Below are 17621 nucleotides of genomic sequence, written 5' to 3'. Positions count from 1 at the left end.
GCTCAATAAATGAATACGTGCCCCCTTTCTCTTCACCAAGCCCAGTGGTGCTGGGTGGGACATGAGAATGTGGTGGTTTGCCCAAGTGGGTATAGTAATTGTGTTCTGGGGCTAGAACAGGGGCCCTGACTCAGTTCACCTTCCCCTGGGTCTCACAGCAGCAATCAAAACCCTGTTCCCTTAACCTAATAATTGATGAAATTTCACAGTGAAAGAGCAGCTGTCGGGACCTACTAGTGTGTTTGCGACTTGCTCCCTTCTGATGTATACGGGGGGGGGGGGGGGCGGCTAATTGTTTCTTCTAGACTCCCAGGTAATTCCACATGGGTAATCTGGGCATGAAAGTTATAAATTGGAGGCTGCTCTCATTGCTATCAATCAACATTATTCTGAAGGCCCTAACATTGCAATAAGATAAGAAAAAGAAATAAGGGACATAAATATGAACAGGAAAGAGGCAAAACCTTTAAGAATTACCAGTGATGTCATTGTTTACTTAGGAAATCTAAGAGAATCAGCTGAAAAACTATTAGAACCAGTGAGAGAAATTATTAAGGTAGCAGAATCAGAATACATGTTAAGTATAGAAAAATCAAAGCCTTTTCTATACAACTAATTGGAAAATATAAGGAGACATAACCTGCAATTCACAGTAGTAACAACATTACAAAATACCCAGGAATAAACTTAATAAGAAATGTATAAAATCTATAAGAGGAAAACAATAGAACTTTACTGACAGACACAAAATAAGACTTAAAAAAATATAAAGGTATATCATGTTCTTGAATTGAAAAGCTCAATATAATATTCTAAAGATGTCAACTCTGCCCTAATAATCTATAAACTGAGTATAATTCAAATCATAAGTCTAATCCTGCCCTGGCTGGTGTGGCTCAGTTGGTTGGGACATCATCCCATACACTGAAAGGTTGAGGGTTCTATTTTGGGTCAGGGCACATATCTAGGCTGTGGGTTCAATCCCCGGTTGGGGTGCGTACAAGAGGCAACTGATTGATGTTTCTCTCTCACATCAATATTTCTCTCTCTTGCTTCCTCTCTCTCTAATGGACACATACTCAAGTGAGGATTAAAAAAAAAAAGTCGAATTCCCCCTCCCCCAACTTTATAAGCTGACTCTAAAATTTGGGGAAGAGTACATACATGAGAATAGCTTAGAACTTTTTAAAAAGGAGACTAACAGGGGAACTTGTCTTGCCAGATTTAAAGATGTTCAATAAGCCTTCTGCAATTAAAACAGTGTGATTTGGGTGCAAATTAGCAAACAAATTAGTGGGAGATAATAGAGTTCAGAATAAACTTGGGTATTTGTGAGAATTGGGTATATGATAATAAGGTGTTTTAAAGCAGCTGGAAGACAAAAATTCTTCAATAAATGGACTTGGGATAATGGGCTTTCCATTTGAAAAAAATAAAGTTAAGTCTTACTTCTCACTCTACATAAAAAAATCCAGATGGACTCAAGATCTAATATAAAGTGAAAACCTTACAAATAAATAGAAAATATATAAGAAACATTTTCATAATGATGGAGTGGAAATGGCATTTTTAAAGCATGACATCAACTCCAGAAGCCATAGAGGATTATATAACTTGGCTAAGGAAAAATTAAATATTTCATTGGAGTAAAATACGCCGTAAAAAGTTAAAAGACAAAAAAACAGCCTGAAAGAAAGTGTTGCAACACATATAACAAAGAGTTGGTATCCACAATATATAAACAGCTCTTCTAAAGAAGTAAGAAGAGAGACAACCTCAGAGAATAATGGGCAAAGGATATAAGAAGCAATTTACCAAAAAAATGCAAATGGCCAATAAACAAGTGAAAACACTCGCAACTTTATTAAAAATCAAGGAATTGCAAATTAATTCAGGGCCGGAGGGTCCCAGAAAGGTTGTGATGGGACATAGGACCGATCGTGGTTTGACCTTCCCACAGTGAAACTCGGCTTCTGATGGGTGAGATGAACTTCTCTCTCTCTGAGAGGATCCGCCTCCGCCCCGGGAAAGGGTGTGGGCCTGCTCCTGCTTTCCTTTGGGAAGCACTATTTCCTCGTTGCATGCCTTCTGGGAGCTGAAGCAGAAGCCTCTGGAATCCCAGAGAATTTTGGAATGAAAGGGGGTCTGTGAGGTCCTTCTCCTCGTTCTCTGCCCCCAAGCCGACCACTGTCCCCTTCTCTCATCATACCAGCACCTCAGAGTTCTCTCCCGGATCCAGAAAGTCTGTCCTGGTGCCGCGCTTTACCTCTAGCTGCTGTGGTGTTGTCTCTGCTCCCCTTGGAAAGGACTTCCATCTGGCGGTTCGGTCCCACACACTCCTACACCCTCATTTCAGGGCCTGCATCTGTCCCTGAGCTGGGCTCTGGCCTGGATGGGCTGTAGCTAGGGCTGGTGAGACAGACTGGGGCCGGGGGGGCTCTGTCTTTCTGGAGCCTGAAGGTCTAGAACTGGTTCACTGTCTATTGCTGGGCTCTGCCCAGGGCTGGGCGGCTTTGAACCAGTGGCAGCCCTGACCAGGGATGGAAACCCCTGGGGCCAATGTCTGCCATGCTCCAGTCTGAGGCATGACTCCAAGGAGAAGGGAGAGCATGTGCCCACCCTTGGGAGCCCCCGTGTGCTGGTGGAGGCCCCTCCCTGTAACCCACATTAGGACTGGCCATATTCTGTCCACTTCTGCTCAGTGTGAACTGGACTTGCCTTCTCAGTGGGTTTCCAAGACGGGTCTACTACTTCGCTGGCCTTCTGTCTCGCTCCATTGGCATGGAAGACACTGAGGAACATCTGTGGCGGCTCTGGGCCTAAGCATAGCTGCCGTGAGCCTGAGGACCTCATGTAAAGAAGGCTTAGAGCTCAGCCAGTGTGGCTCAGTGATTTAACATCAACCCATGAACCACAAGGTCACGGTTTGATTCCCCGTCAGGGCACATGCCTGGATTTCGGGCTCGATCCCCAGTAGAGGGTGACAGGAGGCAGCCGATGGATGATTCTCTTTCATCATTGATGTTTCTATCTTTCTCTCCCACTCCCTTCCTCTCTTAAATCAATAAAAACATTAGAAACAAAGAGAAGGCTTGGAGAGGTCTGGGATTAATCAGGGTGGGCTTCTGAGGGGAGACCAGGCAGATCCTTGGCTGTGGATGATAGAGGAGCTGTGGAGGGTGTGTGGCAGGGGCCCTGGGTTGGGAGGTCTGAGCCTGTTCTGGTTGGCTGACCCTCTGGGAAATCCAGGGAGTTTCCAAGCCCAGAGCTTGAGGGGGGGGGGGTGTCGGGTAGGGAGGGACATAGCTAGAGTCCTGCTGGGTGGGGAGGGCAGGCTTCTCCTGTCTTGTCTTAATCTCTCCTGCTACTGGGAGGCAGGGTTGTGGAGGTGGGGAGGAGCAATGCCGGTGTATGTGTGCTCACTGTGCGTGAGAGTGTGTATTTACACGTCTGTTCTCATGCTCACATGTGCCACCATGGGTGTGCAGCTAAATTGTGGAGTTATAATGTGATGCTGGGCATGTCCATGCCAGAATCTGTGTGTGTGTGTGTGTGCGCGTGTGTGTGTGTGTCTGTGAATGACTGGGTGTTTGAAGCGTTGTGAATGCCTGTGAATAACTGTACACACGAGTGTCTCTGTGTGTGTAACTGTGTATGCAGGTATCTATGGCTGTGTTTGTGTCTGTGAGTTGTTCTATGTGTACCCAAGAACCCATAGCTCTGTATATACATGTCTGTGGATCTCCCACCCTTAAGAGCAACTCTTCCCTGTCATAATCTTTTTTTAAAAAATATATTTTATTGATTTTTTACAGAGAGGAAGGGAGAGGGATAGAGAGTTAGAAACATCAATAAGAGAGAAACATCAATCAGCTGCCCCTTGTACACCCCCTACTGGGGATATGCCTGCAACCAAGGTACATGCCCTTGACCAGAATCGAACCTGGGACCCTTCAGTCCGCAGGCTGATGCTCTATCCACTGAGCCAAACCGGTTAGGGCATAATCTTTTTTTAAAAAAAATATTTTTATTGATTGATTTCAGAGGAAGGGAGAGGGAAAGAGAGAGAAACATCAATGATGAGAGAGAATCATTGATTAGCTGCTTCCTGCACGCCCCAAACTGGAGATCGAGCCTGAAACCTGGATATGCGCCTTGACCAGGAATTGAACCGTGACCTCCTGGTTCGTAGGTCAACACTCAACCACTGAGCCACGCAGCTGGACCTGTCGCAACCTTTCCAATCAGGCTGCTCTATTCCCTTCCCTGACCTCCGTGCCTCCTCCTCTCCCCGCTCCCCTCCCTGAGGTTTCCAGGGCTTTTGGAGGCCCCCAGATTCCCTGCCCCAGCAAAACCTCAGGACTCTGCTGACCTTGACTAATGGAGCCCAGACTTGGATGGAGGCTGTAGGGGGCACCCTCCTCAGCCTGGCCCCGACCAGAACCTCGAACATCCCATTCCTGCCCCACCCCTCACCCAGAACTCCCTGGCTGCACCACCCTCCCTCCTGCACAGCTCACCCCACCCTCTTCAAGAAGCAGCCTCCCCTCTGAGACTTTGGGGAGACAGGGAAGTGATGGCCTGAGTCCCCAAGGGGCCTTACTCTGGGGTTGTAACCCCCAGCGCTGCCCTTCACCTGAGCTCAAATCAAGGTGAACCCAGAGAATGGAATCAATAGCCTACTCCTACCTTGTCCATCTCGTGACAAATGCCCCTTTTCCACCTGCCAGGTTTCTCCTGGAAAAACTTGGCCTGACATCTTTTCCTGGGGCACTCTGGTCGCCACAGTTGCCTCTGGGGCTGGTGCTGGCCAGCAGGAGGTGTGGGAGTCAAACGGGGCCTCTCCCAAGGCCCCAGGGCATGGGGGCGGGGAAAACAGTAGGAGTTGGCTCAGAAACCTGGACCTATGCGGAGCCTGAGATGACATTGGCCCAGAGAGGCCAAGACATTGTCTGAAGGCCACACAGCAGCCTGCAGAGGGGCTCTGAGGGCAGCATGTCCAACTTTCCTCTAGGAGCAAGAAGCCCCCAGTGCTTCTGACACATTCATTTATTTATATAATAATCGCAGTGCCAGGCCCTGTGCTCGGAACACACAGCTGCCTCAGGCAGACTGTCCTCTGGTTGTTTCTGGCCTCCTTGATCTCCTCCAGCAATGAGGAGCTCACTACCATAGCAGGGCCTGAGTCCCAGCACTGCCAACATTCAGCTGGTGGGAGACCCCAAAGTACCTCGACTTTTCTGGAAGCCACGAGTGAAGGGGTGCGGGTGCCCAGGCAGGGAAGATGCAGACCCTAGTCCCGGCACTGCCCCATCCACCTGCCGCAGCCCGGGGTACGTGTGCAGGAAGGCCGAGCTGCTAGGCTGCTTGCACAAACCTGACCTGGGCCGACAGGCCCTTCCTTCAAAGGTTGGCCGGTCAGTGCCGCTTTATTGCCCAGCTAATGACGATGATTAGGCTGACAGGTGCCGCCTGCCTCCCGACAGCCCTCCCACCTGCTGAGGGGGATGGTTTCTGAGCACCTGGGGGAGGCCTGGCCCCCAAGCTCTGCCAGGGCCCCCACCACAGCCGATCCCTCAACCCCCAGGCCAGCTTTTGTCTCCTTCCTCCCCGGAGAAGGCAGGGACAGCTCAGTCTTTATCCCCTGAGACTGCTGTGTGACCTTAGTCCACATATGACCCTCTCTGAGAAGGACTGAGGGAGACGTGGAGAGGGTGGGTGGTGGTACGAAGGGTCAGCTGATAACAGTGGACAGGACATGTGCCCCTGAGAAGCACAACCCTCTTCCCCAGCCAGGGCTGGACTAGGGTACCCACCAGGGTCTAGAAGAGAGTGGTGGCAGAGGGTCCTCCTCACCGTGGGCAGGGCTGCTCCTTGGGGAGCCCTGCACTGGGGCAAGCCACTGGTGGAGCCCCACCATCCTGGGCCTGGCCCATTCCCAATGGTGGGGGGGCTTGGCCTGGGGCCTTGTGGGGGTCTCAGTGTGGGGCTGGGTGGGAGCCGTGATTTATGATGTGCTTCATAAACCAGGAATGCCAGCCTGGGGGGCTGGGGTGGGGGTGGGGCCACCGCCTGACACTCCTCTCTGTGCAGGATGCCTGGCATGTCCTGTCAGAATCCCCTGTCCCCTGGGGACAGCCATGTTCTCCTCACGCTGCAGCCCCTCCCATTGGAGCCAGCCCGCCACCCTCGAACCCTCAGCTCTAGGAGTATTGAATGAAGGCCCAGACCAGGGGGGATCCAGGCTGAAATCCTTTCTGGAATTCTCTCTTCACCAATCACCCCTCTCCTTTTATTGGGCATGAGAGTGATGATAAATATCTTTATTGTTTTTTTTCTCCCACTGCAGCAGGAGGGTACTGGATGAGACCCTTAGAAACTTCCATCTATGAACTCAAGGCTCACTTGGCACTGTCCACGAGGAGAGACTTAGGACTGATACAAAGATGAACTTCCAGCCATCCTCATCTCCCCTTGCCAGAGAGACAAAACTCAGAGCTCATAGCGGCGGGGAGGCCGAGGAGGGACGGAGGGGAGCTGGCGGCAGAATGACCCAGGGAGCTGTCGGGTCCTGAACTCTGAAGGCCGGGCCAGTTTTGAACCTGCTGCTGTGGGTCTCGCCGGCATCCTTCTTGCTGCCATTGCCCGTGAGGGTCCGGCTTTGTGGGCCCTTAGCACGGGTCAGCCTGCCTCCCCTGGTCTGGTGGGACTGGTTTTTCCGGCTGGAGGAAGGGTCGGTGAGGAATTGGCAGGGGCAGAGGGTTTTATGTAAATACCCAGGGAGTGCTCTGGGAACCGGAGGCCGGTTTTCCCAAAGACACGCAGCGACTGGCAGCTCCCAATTAGCCCGGCCGGGTGATGTCACTGCTGCTTCCCTGGGTGGCTGCGCCCACTTGACTGGCCTTGGCAGGGGTCCCTGGCCATTACCTTCTCTCCTGGGTGGGAAGGGTGGCAAGGGGGGCTGCCACACGGGACAAAGTCAGGTCCCTTCCGACCATAATCCCCAACCTAAGGCCTGAACCATGTGGTGGACCAGCCCTGGAAAGCGCTGTGAAAAACCATCCCAGACTCTACTGAAAAAGACTTTAATGTACCTAGTATTTGAGCCCTTCCCCCTAACCGGAGAGGCTGTGGAGAGCTCAGTATGCCGGGCTGGTCCCAGAGGCTGTTGCCATGTCAACTGCTGGCAGGCCCGGCTGCCCAGACCACCCCAACCTTGAGTTTCAATAAATACAGTGTGAAGGGGTCTGGTTACCCACCACGCTGGGGAGACCAAGACCTGGGGTGCTAGAAAGGGCACGTTACATTATCTGGGAACTCACATACATGCACTATTAAGCACACACACCTAAGATCATATGCACACACACAACCTCCCCCCCCCCCCGACATCCTCACGTGACACACCCTCCTCACACAGACACGTACATACTATCTACACATTTTCTTCAGACACAGGACTGAGTGCACACACACATTCCTCAGATACACAGGAGGCAATGCACACATGTGCCCTTGTCTCATTGTCCGGCGTGGAGCCTGGGTGTCTCCTCCGACTTAGAGGAGTAGGAACGGCTTGGATCTTCCTGGTCTTGGCCAGACTGTACCCCGGTCTAGGGGCCAGGCGCGGTGGCGTTCGCCAGGCAGTGGGTTGCGTTGGTTAAGGCCCAGGAGGGGAAGGTGTTCAGGTCGAAGATGGGGATGCTCCAGGTGTTGATGGCCAGCATGATGACCAGCACGCCCAAGATGTTGAGCAGGAATCCCGCCCGGACCTGGTTTGCAGAGAATCAGTGTGAGTGAGCAGGGCAGCTGCTGAGCTGGGCCAGCACCCACCCCTTCGGTGTCCACAGGTGCCCAGAAGCTGTCACTAGCAAAATTCGCCCTTGGGAAGTCCTCCCTTGCATCTAACCTGCAGCTCCAGGCAGTGCCCTGGCCTCTGGCTTTATTCCCAGGGCTAAGAGGGGAAAGGGAAGCTCCTCCAAGAGCTTCCCTGATCTTGGGCCTGGTTCCCTCTGAGTCCATCTCCCCGCGAGTGGCTGCTTGGCACCTTGGAATCTTCCCTAAATTCCTCACTCCTTTCTCATCCTCTCACATGGCTTGGGCCTGGCAGGGCCTAAAGATGCTCAAACTGGGGGTCATATGCCAACCTCCCTGCGCCCCCGACCCCAGACAAGGTCCATGCTCAGCTGAGAGTCTCAGGGGCTTCTTGCTACTTTGTAGTCCACCGAGATGGGAAGACGGAGCAGAAGGCAGTGCTGAGACATCGGGGCCCTGCCACTCACCATATCAGACACTTTGATTCCTCCAAAGGAGAAGGCGATGGCATTGGGCGGGGTGGCCACAGGCAGCATGAAGGCCAGGGAGGCGGCCAGAGTGCAAGGGAGCATGACATAGAGAGGGTTGAGGCAGATGGCCTTAGCCTGGAAGGGGGGAACAGTGGGCAGAGTTGATGGCAGTACCCATCCCAGAGGGAAAGGTGTGGCTCCCAATACTCCTGCTTCCCCCCTTTGAGGGACAACCCCCCCGCCCCCAACACATACTCGGGGCATGAACCCACCACTTCTGCCAGAAGGTACTGGGTGACCTGGGAAGGGCCCCTTGACCTCTCTGGAGGGAATGACTGTGTGGCCCTGCCCTTTGGGGTGTGGTGAGGGGAGGGGCCCATAAAACGGATCTCAAAGGGGCCCCGGGTGTCATCAAAGGCTGTGGGAAGGGGCTGGGGACGCTCCGGGGAGCAATTTTATCCCATCACCTCAGGAATGACCAGAACAGGGGCTAGGGTGTGGAGGTGGGGGAGGCCACCAGTGAGCCCATCAAGATACTCAAGGGGTGACGTCACCAGGGATGGGATGAGTCAGGGGCCTGGGGCCTTTGGGGCCCAAGGTAGCTGGAGAGCCCCGGGAAGCGTGGTCCTCTCCCGGCAATGAGAGGAGGCGCAGACAGGTCACTGTGACCCACGGGTGGGGCCCCTGAGTCGGGGTGGACAGGAGGGATGCCTGGAGGAGGCGTGTCTGCTGGGCCAACTCACCATGGAGGCCAGGATGGGCAGGAAGAGTGTGGTGGTGGCCACGTTGCTGGTGCACTCAGTGAAGATGGCAACCAGGAGGCAGAGGATACAGACAATGGCAGGAGGCGGCACGCTCTGCAGTGGGGTCAGCTTGTCCCCCAGCCACTCAGACAGGCCTGATTCCTGTGGGCAGAAGAGGCTGGTATGTGAGGGGGGGGCTGCCTGGGGTCCCGGAGTCCCCTGCTGAGGCTCTGGGAGGGTCACCTTCCTGTCCACACCTCTCTAGGTTCTTCAAAACCAAGAGCAGCTTGGGAGGGAAGAACCAGCCAGAACCAAGGGCCCCTCTCCTGCTCTTGAAGAACAGTTGGGTGTGGGGAGAAGGGTCAGATGAGGAGCCAAAGGAGCCGAAGGGGCCAAAGGGCCCTTGGGAAACCTGGGGCTTGGTGGGAGTCAAGACTTCTCCCGACCTCTCTCAGGAGGTCTCTGGCCAGCCTTCGCCCTCTCTCTGCCCTCTCTAGCCCAGGGCTCACGCAGCAGCTCGAGGAGGGAGAGTGGGGAAGGGTCAGAGGCTGGGAGGAGGCTGACAGGCGCGTGGGGACTGTCCCCAGGGTCAGAAGAGCTCCGAGGTCTTGTCCTGCCCACTGTAATGCTAGATTGCGAGCCAATGCTGCCTACCCAGCACCCAGCACCCAGCACCCAGCACCCAGCACCCAGCACAGAGCTTGGCACAGTTGGTGAACGCTTGATGGGTGAACTAACCTTGGACTTAGGAGTCCCCAGCACCAATCCCTGACCCAGGGAAGCTGCCTCCTGTCTTTGCAGCGAATGAGCTTAGTGGGAACACTGAGGCCCAGGTGTGCAAGTTCAGGGATTTCCCTCTTGGATGGAGGCTCTGAGAATGATGCCCTTGTCTCCAGAGCCTGGCTGGATGTGATCACAGCGCCCCCTGGTGGCTATAGCCCGCTAACCCTGTCAACCCGAAGCCAACTACTCTCAGGTGCTAAAGACATTACAGTATATTCTCTGTCTGGAAGGGGTGAGGGGGTGGAGTGTGTGTGTGTGTGTGTGGGGGGGGGGTTAGGGTGGGGGTGTCGTGGAGAACAGTCCCTGCCCACCAGAGAAATCTGCCTCCCCTTTGGCTTTGAGAACCCAACTGGGGAAAGATCTCTGGCTTGTTTCTTCCGCTTCTCAGATGACACTCTAACGACGTGGCCACCAGGGGGCGCCGAAGCAGGGATCAAGTCTCCCCTCTGAGGGACTGAAGCATGGCCCCTCTTTCCCTGCCACAGGGTCTCCCTGAAACAGGCTGGGGAAAGGGCAGGGGTTTCTCACCGCACTGCCCTTGGCCAGGGCAAAGCCACCACCCAGCAGGAAAACGATATTCCAGGGCATTTTCTCATTCACTGTCTTCCAGTTGAGGAGGGCAGGCGGGGCCTTCAGCTTCCCGGGTTTTTCTACTCCCCAGGCAGAAGAGGATGGGTTAGCGAGAGTCAACAGGCCCTTCCCTCTCTTCCACTTGGGGCCTCCTGTATGGGTTCCTATCAGAGCTTAATGCGTGCGGGAGGAGGACCCCAGTTTTGCAATATCCCAATTTTGTCCCTGACTCCCCGTGTTCTTGGTAAGTCACACCAACCTCTCAGGGCTTTGTCTAATCCTGCCAAATATGGTCTAAGAGGCACTTCTTACCCCGGAAGGCAGGGGCTGCCCGGAGGCCCTTCCCTGCCCCAGCCCAGGTGCTTACCTGGATTCGGAGTCAGCCCTGGGATCTTGGAAGGCACGATGAACATTATTATGCCCATGAAGATGGCCACTGTCCCGTCCGACACAATGCTACAGGTGGGGCAGGGAGGGCAGGCTTAGCGGCTCGGGGCTGCTCAGGGATGCAGGGTGGAGGAGGCGGTGGAGAGGAGTCCCACCCCACTCACCAACCGGCCAACCCCTTCTGGCAAGTGTCCTCTCCCCCACCCTCCAGTGTTACCTTCTGTTCTGCTCTTGGGGCCCTGCTCCCTCCCCTCCTCCTTTAGCTAGGGGAGCCCCTGCAGTATCCCCTCCCCCCGGAATGCTCACCTTTCTCCCTGGTTATTGGAAAAAGCCAGGTTGCCCCAACCAGGGAAGAAGCCTGGCTCCCGGGTGAACCAGAGGATGACCAGGAGGACAAAGAGAAAGGTGACAGCCATTTCGGCGAAGGTCATGGGGCCCAGCCGCCTGTGCTCTGTTTGGATGACGCGGACGGCTGCCTGCTGTTGAGCTCGTGCCTCTTCGCCCATGCCGAAGTTCTTCCGGAAGCTGCAGGGAGAGGGGCAGGGCAGCTCCTGAGGGCCTTGCACCAGGCCGGCCGGCCGGGGAACAGGGGCCTCTGAGTGATGGAAAGGCTGAGGCTGCAGAGGCCGCCTCAGAGGTGTTACACTAAGGCCCTGACTCCACCCGTTTCTGGAAGAAGAGCTGAAGACTTGGGGGGAGGGGGTCCTGAGGAAGAGACAGGTTGGGGTTGGGGGCCCCCATGCTTGGCCCTGCTCCATTTGCCCCACTGACCCCGATCCCTCCAAGGCGTCTCTTGAGCCACGCCCTCCCTTGCCCAGAGTGAGGAGGACCCCATGCCTCCTTCTGGCTCTGACTCACTGCTCCCCTCCTCCAGCAGCTTTTCAGGAAATCCTCCCCTCCCTCTCCGACCAGTTTCTGGGCATCCTCTGCCAGCCTGAGCCCCACCCTGATCGTCCCCAGACGCACAAAGGGCTTTAGCCCATTTCTGTAGGCCGCTTACTTACCTCATGTTCACTTTTCACTTGGGCAAATCCCAATTCCCCTGTTGGATGATGACTTCTACAAGGGCAAGGACCATGCTTCGCACATCTTTGAATCCCCCCTGGTGCCTGGCACTGTACTGGTCTCTTCGACTACCACCTTGCCTGTACCAGCCCCCAACCTGAATCCATCCTCCTCACACACGCCCACGTGATTTTTCCAAAGTATAGCAACCAGGCTTAAAAACTTCCAGTGGCTCCCCACTGCCTGGGCAGGAAGGGCAAATAACTCACACCACAGTACCACTCATATCACCACTCTTATCCTGTACTCATGGCAGACATGACCAATCAATCACAGACTCTTCCTACTGAGCCCTAGCTCAGTTTTTTTCAACTCAGAACTCTAATGACTACAAGTAACGGAGGGTTGTTAGTAAGAATAAAAACTATTTCCTACTCGGCCTCAAGGGCAAGGTCCTAACTATATGGCACACAAAATCATCCAAAATCCTGCCCTCGCTTATTCTCTAACTTCATCTCCAGATATTCCGTTTTTGTTCTTTAGGTTTCAACCACAGGGAACTAGAGTTCTCCCAAACGTTTCGTGTTCTTTCTTGCCTCTGTGCTTTGGGACAAGGTGCCTGGGATGCCTTTACCCCATTCTCTACCTGGCTGACTTCTAGTTTTACAAGATTCAGCTCTGGCATCATCTCCTCGGGGGCCTCTGGAACCCCCACTCACCTGGGCTGTGCTCCCACTGCACCTGGGCTTCCCTATGTCACGGCCCCCCCATACCATCACCCATCAGAGGGTGAGCTCCAAGGACAGGGACTGTGCCTTATGTCTGTTAGTATCTCCAGTGCCTAGCACAGGGCTAGGAATCCAGTTGTGGTGCAACACATTCCCAGTGCGTTCTCCTCAAGCACTTACCAAAGGACTGTGGAGTGTTGCTGTGGAATGGGACCTGGCCTGGGCATCAGACCTGGTTTTCTGTCCCAGCACTGACAAACCTAGTTGTGCACCTCTTACCTCCAGCCTCAGTTTGCTCATCTGCTAAAGGATAATAATACTCTTGGTCCAGTAATTACCTCACATGGGGGAGGGGGGCTGCAAAGTGCACGGAGGGGCCTTGGGAGGGAGAGGCCTTTTCACTGGGGTGGTGATTTTGTCATTTCCACAATGGCGATCTGGGTACCCAGGGGATAAGGGCAGGGGCTTGGGCCTCCCTCACCCATTCTGCCACTTACTTGAACCCCAGGAAGAGGAACTGAAGCCACACCCAGGCAAGCAGCAGCAAGATGATCATGGCGGGGAAGGCAAAACCGAACCAGGAGGCAAAATTCACCACATTGGCATTTTTGGAGATACTGAAGGGGGGAGGCAGGTTGCTGAGTGACGTTGCCTGGCGACCACCAGGCCCCATCCCCCGCCTCCCCCCCAGTGAGAGTGCAGACGCCCCATCTGTCAGTCACTCACATGTTGACCTGGGCTTGCAGCACCAGGTTGGGTGTGGTACCAGTCAGTGTGGCGATGCCCCCAATGCTGGCCGAGTAGCACACGCACAGGCTCATGCCCTGGGAAAAGCGGAGCTGTTCCTGGGTCCTCTGTGCCTTTGGCTCCAAAGGACCAGGTGGGACAGGGTGGACCTGCCCGTTATCTGGGAACAAGCGAGAGCTCAGGTTGGAGAGGGGGTGCAGGGCAGCTCCGGAGATCATGGCTGGAGCGCCCTGGTCCCTGGGGTGCAGGCGGGGTGCCTTGTCAGTGAGTAGCCCCCATTCCTGGGAGCAGAGGCCGCCTCTAGGCCTGCAAATGCTCAGCACCCCCGGAGTCTCAGGTTAGGATGACCTCAGACACCATCTGGCCCAACCCTCTCTCTCTCTCTCTCTCTCTCTCTCTCTCTCTCTCTCGGGAAACTGAGGCATGGAAAAGGGCACAGGATCATCAAAGCCACACAGGAAGAATGGACCCTGAACCCCTCTTGGCCCACCCAGACTCCAGCTCTCTGCTTGCAGGGTGACCTGGCATCTTGGTTTTCCCAGGACTGTGGGGGGTTCCCAGCACATGGGAAAATCCCAGGAAAACCAGGAGAAGTTGACCACAGCGCTTCTTGCCTCCCTCTTTCCCTAAAAGACCCAAGACGGCCAGCCCTGGGAAGGGATGTCCCTCAGACCCCCCCGCCCGCCCCCCCTCAAGAGTGGAAGGGTTGGAGCAAGGTGCAGCCTCATCGTTCTCACCAAGTGTGGTCACTTCCTTCTGGGGGCTTGTTTCCTGAAGTTCGAAGGTTTGGTTGTCACTGCCCTTCTCGGCGTCCTTGTCCTGGGGTGCCTTGTGCAGCTGCTCCAGGACAGCGTGTGCGATGGGCACCATCATGGCCGTGGTGGCCGTGTTGCTGATCCACATGGACAGGAAGGCTGTGACCATCATGAAGCCCAGCATCAGCCTAGGAACGGACAGACAGACACACTTGTGCTCCAGGGCCCCAGCAGGGATTGGGTGCCCAGAAGGCCACTGGCCTTGGTTTCTCCTGCCCTGGTTTGTGGGAACTCACAGAGCAGGCCGCACCCCGATGATGAGGAGCACGCGGAGGGCGATGCGCTTGTGCAGATTCCAATGCTCCACAGCAATGGCCACCAGCAGCCCCCCGATGAACAGGATGTTGGTGTCGTTAAAGTACTCGATGCAGACCTGGTAGGCAGGGACAGCTGAGAGGCAGGAAGACCCTGGGGTCTCCTGTGCCCCTGGGCTTCTGGGGTGTAGTCACTGACATCCCCACAAACAGAAGTTGGTTCCTGGGCTCTTGGAACCAAATGGAAATGGTCTTTGGATTCCGAGTTATTTAATATTAACCAGGTTCCTCTCTTCCTGCCAGACTCCTTCATTCTCCCCTCGGGAGTGACTGGGAAGCAGATAATCCAGCCTGATCCCACTCGTGTTTACAGCCATGGACTGGGAGATGATAATTCAGCGTCGCTTCTAGAAACTAGAGCAGTGGTTCTTGGAACTTGCTAGAAATGAAATGCTTAGACCCTGCCCCAGATCTATTGAATCAGAAACTCTGGGGTGGGCCCTATGTTTTCACCAGCACTCAAGTTTAAGGGCCACTGAACGAGAGGAATCAAGCTCTTCAGCTGGACTCCAAGGCCCCTCTGTCACCAGGCCTTTCCACCTCCCTGGCTTAAGCCTCATCACTCCCCCTTTGAATTAACTCTCAACACCAGCCCCACACTTGGCACTTCTAGAATGTCCTCTCCCTTGCCTTCTAGCTGATTCCTCCCTCAGTGCTCTCTGACCTGCAGAGCAGAGACGGGGGGCCTCTGCTGTGGGCCCTGCCTATGGTGAGGCCTCCTGGGCCAGGAGCATCCTAGAGTACACCCCTCCCTCCCCGGGAACCCTTCTTCCTGTGGACGGGGGAGGCTTACCTCGGCGGCATCCATGATGCCCATCATGGGGAACAGGATGAGGGGGAAGAGGGCGGTGACAGCCAGGGGCAGGGCCTCGAAACACCAGAAGAGCGCCATGATGATGATGGAGTAGGCACAGTAGGCTTCCTGTGGGTGGGAGGAGAGGGGCAGAGTTTTTGAAGGGGGAAGGCCTGGATCCCAAAGTTGTCACCTCCTGCCCCTGGAGAAGACAGGCCATTTGTAAGGGTGTAGAGAGAGCCCGTGAGACCCACAGTCACTGATTTTTGAGCCCAAAGTCCCATTTCAAAATGGAAATAGAAACCAAAGCAAGGCACTCATCACTTTGACCTTGGGGAGGGGCTGGAGAGGCCCCACCCAGCCCAGGGGACTGTGGAGGCTCAGGGGAGGATCCCTAGATGAGATGGGGGCTGCCAGCCTGGTGCCTGGACAGTGGTGCCCAGGCTTTATCAGAGCCTGGGAGAATGTATTTGTTTGTATGATGATTTAATTAGCATTTGTTCCCATTGCATTCGGATCCTTGGAGCTCAAGACCCAGCAGACTTCAGAGCAAATCTACTCTTGTTTCTGTTTGTTTGTTTGTTTAATCCTCACTCAAGGAGATTTTTAGGGAGAGTGGGAGAGAGAGGGAAAGACAGAGAGAAACATCAATGTGAGAGAAACACATCGATTGGTTGCTTCCTGCACAAGCCCTGACCTGGGCCCCAGGCCAGGGAGGAGCCTGCAATCAAGGTATGTGCATTTGACCAGAATCGAGCCCAGGACCCTTTGGTCTGCAGAGTGATGCTCTATCCACTGAGCCAAACTGGCTAGGGTGAGCAAATCTATTCTGAATAAACGAATCATTGGAGAGTTTGGGGAATGGCTGAGCGTTTCCTTCCTAGCTATCCTGGCATGATCACTGCACTGCACAGCTCTAGGAGACGCCATTCACGTTTTATAGAACATATGAGAGGTCCTCCTATCCCTGCTTTGTGCAGGGAATTGTGGGGTAAACCCTGAGTCATAAGAGTGACTCTTTGGGTACCAGAGGCTCTCCTTTCTGTGACAAGGCCTCCAAGTCTAGAGAGGCCTGGCCTCAGGCCTGGAGCAGGAATGGAAGTCAGTCAACTCCTAATATCAGCGCCATTCCCCCCCCCCCCCCCCCCCCCCTCCCCCCCGCAACACACACACACTCATTGACAGAGCCTCTTTGCAGGGCTGGCAGGGAAGGCGGGGGAATCATTAGCCAGAAGGAAGCCTGCGGAAGCGGGGTGCAGAGAACGGTGCCCACATCCCAGCCTCCTCAGGGGCACCTGCCAATTCTTTGTTTGCCAAAGGGAAGGGAGTGTATGCTGGGGCTAGGGGGCCTCTCCTCTCTTTCCTGTCTCAGTTGCCCTGCCCTCATGTTTTCTCCACCTGCTACAGGCTGCGCTCACCCCTTTGTACCTCATGCCCTAGTACCCTGAAGCTTGGGCTTGGGGTGGGCCCCGGAGGGGAAGAAGAAGCTCCGATGTATGGAGCAGTTTTTAGGAGCTGGTTGTTTTATGGTGTTGCATAAACTCAAACAGCCGTTAGGGTGGGTGTGGTGGTCCCGTTAGAGATGAGCTTGAGAGGGCAAGTGGCTTGCTCAGGCCGCAGAGCCAGGGAGTGGCAGAGGCAGCACGGGACCCAGGCCAGGTGCCCGGACTGTGTAGCTCCAAGAGTTCTCCCATCGTCTACATACTTGGCGCTCCCGGAGTGGTACTGCACTCGGCCCTGCTGGAGAGCCACGTCTGTCCAACTGATGCCAGGCTCAGTTCCTTTCCAATAAACCGCCACCACCGCTCCTTACCCCAGACAAGGACTCCTGGGCTCCAGGGGTGGGGCCACCTTGACCCTTGACCAGAGACCCACTCCTCCCCCAGAGACCCGCTCCTCCCCCAGCAGGAGGCTGATTCTGCTGAAGCTGCAGTTTTCTCGACCATTTTTTCATCTGCAAAGATTGTCCTGGCCAGTTACTCATCCTCCCCTGGGGCTAAGGGCAGGCCAGCCCCTCTGGTCCCTGGCGACCCCAAGGAGGGGGGCTGGGGCGGACCCTTACTGCCGAATCAGAAGAAAGCTCTGCTAATCGCGACAGCAGAAGAACGCAGAGGACTACTTTGTGCCAATCACTGTGCTGTGCTTCAGATGTGTTGTTGTTAATCCTTTAGAAAGAAACTAATATTATGGAGAGGGAGAGACAGAAGCATCGATGTGAGAGACACATCAATTGGCTGCCTCCCGCACACGTCTGACCAGGGCCGGGGATAGGCCTGCAACCGAGGTACATGCCCTTGACCAGAATCGAACCCACCCGGGACCCTGCAGTCCACAAGCCGCAGCTCTATCCACTGAGCCAAACCAGCTAGGGCTCTTGCGATGTTTTTTAATCGCATTTAGTTGCTCTGTGAGGTAATGGCTATTGTTCCCATTTCACAGATAACAAACAAA

The 17621-nt window shown here is 54.7% G+C and overlaps 1 protein-coding gene across 2 annotated transcripts in view; it reads right to left on the bottom strand.

Moving 5' to 3' along the window:
• Nucleotides 1-7069: 7069 nt before the first annotated feature.
• Nucleotides 7070-17621, bottom strand: part of SLC13A2 (solute carrier family 13 member 2) — a 38846-nt gene continuing 28294 nt past the window's right edge. The window contains exons 2-12 of one of the 2 annotated variants that reach the window (XM_036342029.1): nt 15171-15299; nt 14300-14436; nt 13986-14191; nt 13228-13408; nt 12999-13118; nt 11075-11293; nt 10749-10837; nt 10340-10461; nt 9029-9190; nt 8283-8420; nt 7070-7772 (exon numbers count right to left, since the gene is read on the bottom strand). In XM_036342029.1, coding sequence (XP_036197922.1) covers nt 7614-7772; nt 8283-8420; nt 9029-9190; nt 10340-10461; nt 10749-10837; nt 11075-11293; nt 12999-13118; nt 13228-13408; nt 13986-14191; nt 14300-14436; nt 15171-15299 — 1662 coding nt within the window. In that variant the 3' untranslated portion in view covers nt 7070-7613. The remainder of the gene's footprint in view (nt 7773-8282; nt 8421-9028; nt 9191-10339; nt 10462-10748; nt 10838-11074; nt 11294-12998; nt 13119-13227; nt 13409-13985; nt 14192-14299; nt 14437-15170; nt 15300-17621) is intronic. The other variant, XM_036342030.1, reaches the window with a different exon arrangement.

The sequence above is a fragment of the Myotis myotis genome, unplaced genomic scaffold, assembly GCF_014108235.1.
Source record: "Myotis myotis isolate mMyoMyo1 unplaced genomic scaffold, mMyoMyo1.p scaffold_m19_p_17, whole genome shotgun sequence".
NCBI classification, from domain to species: domain Eukaryota; kingdom Metazoa; phylum Chordata; class Mammalia; order Chiroptera; family Vespertilionidae; genus Myotis; species Myotis myotis.
This window is presented reverse-complemented; position numbering and strand designations above follow the sequence as displayed.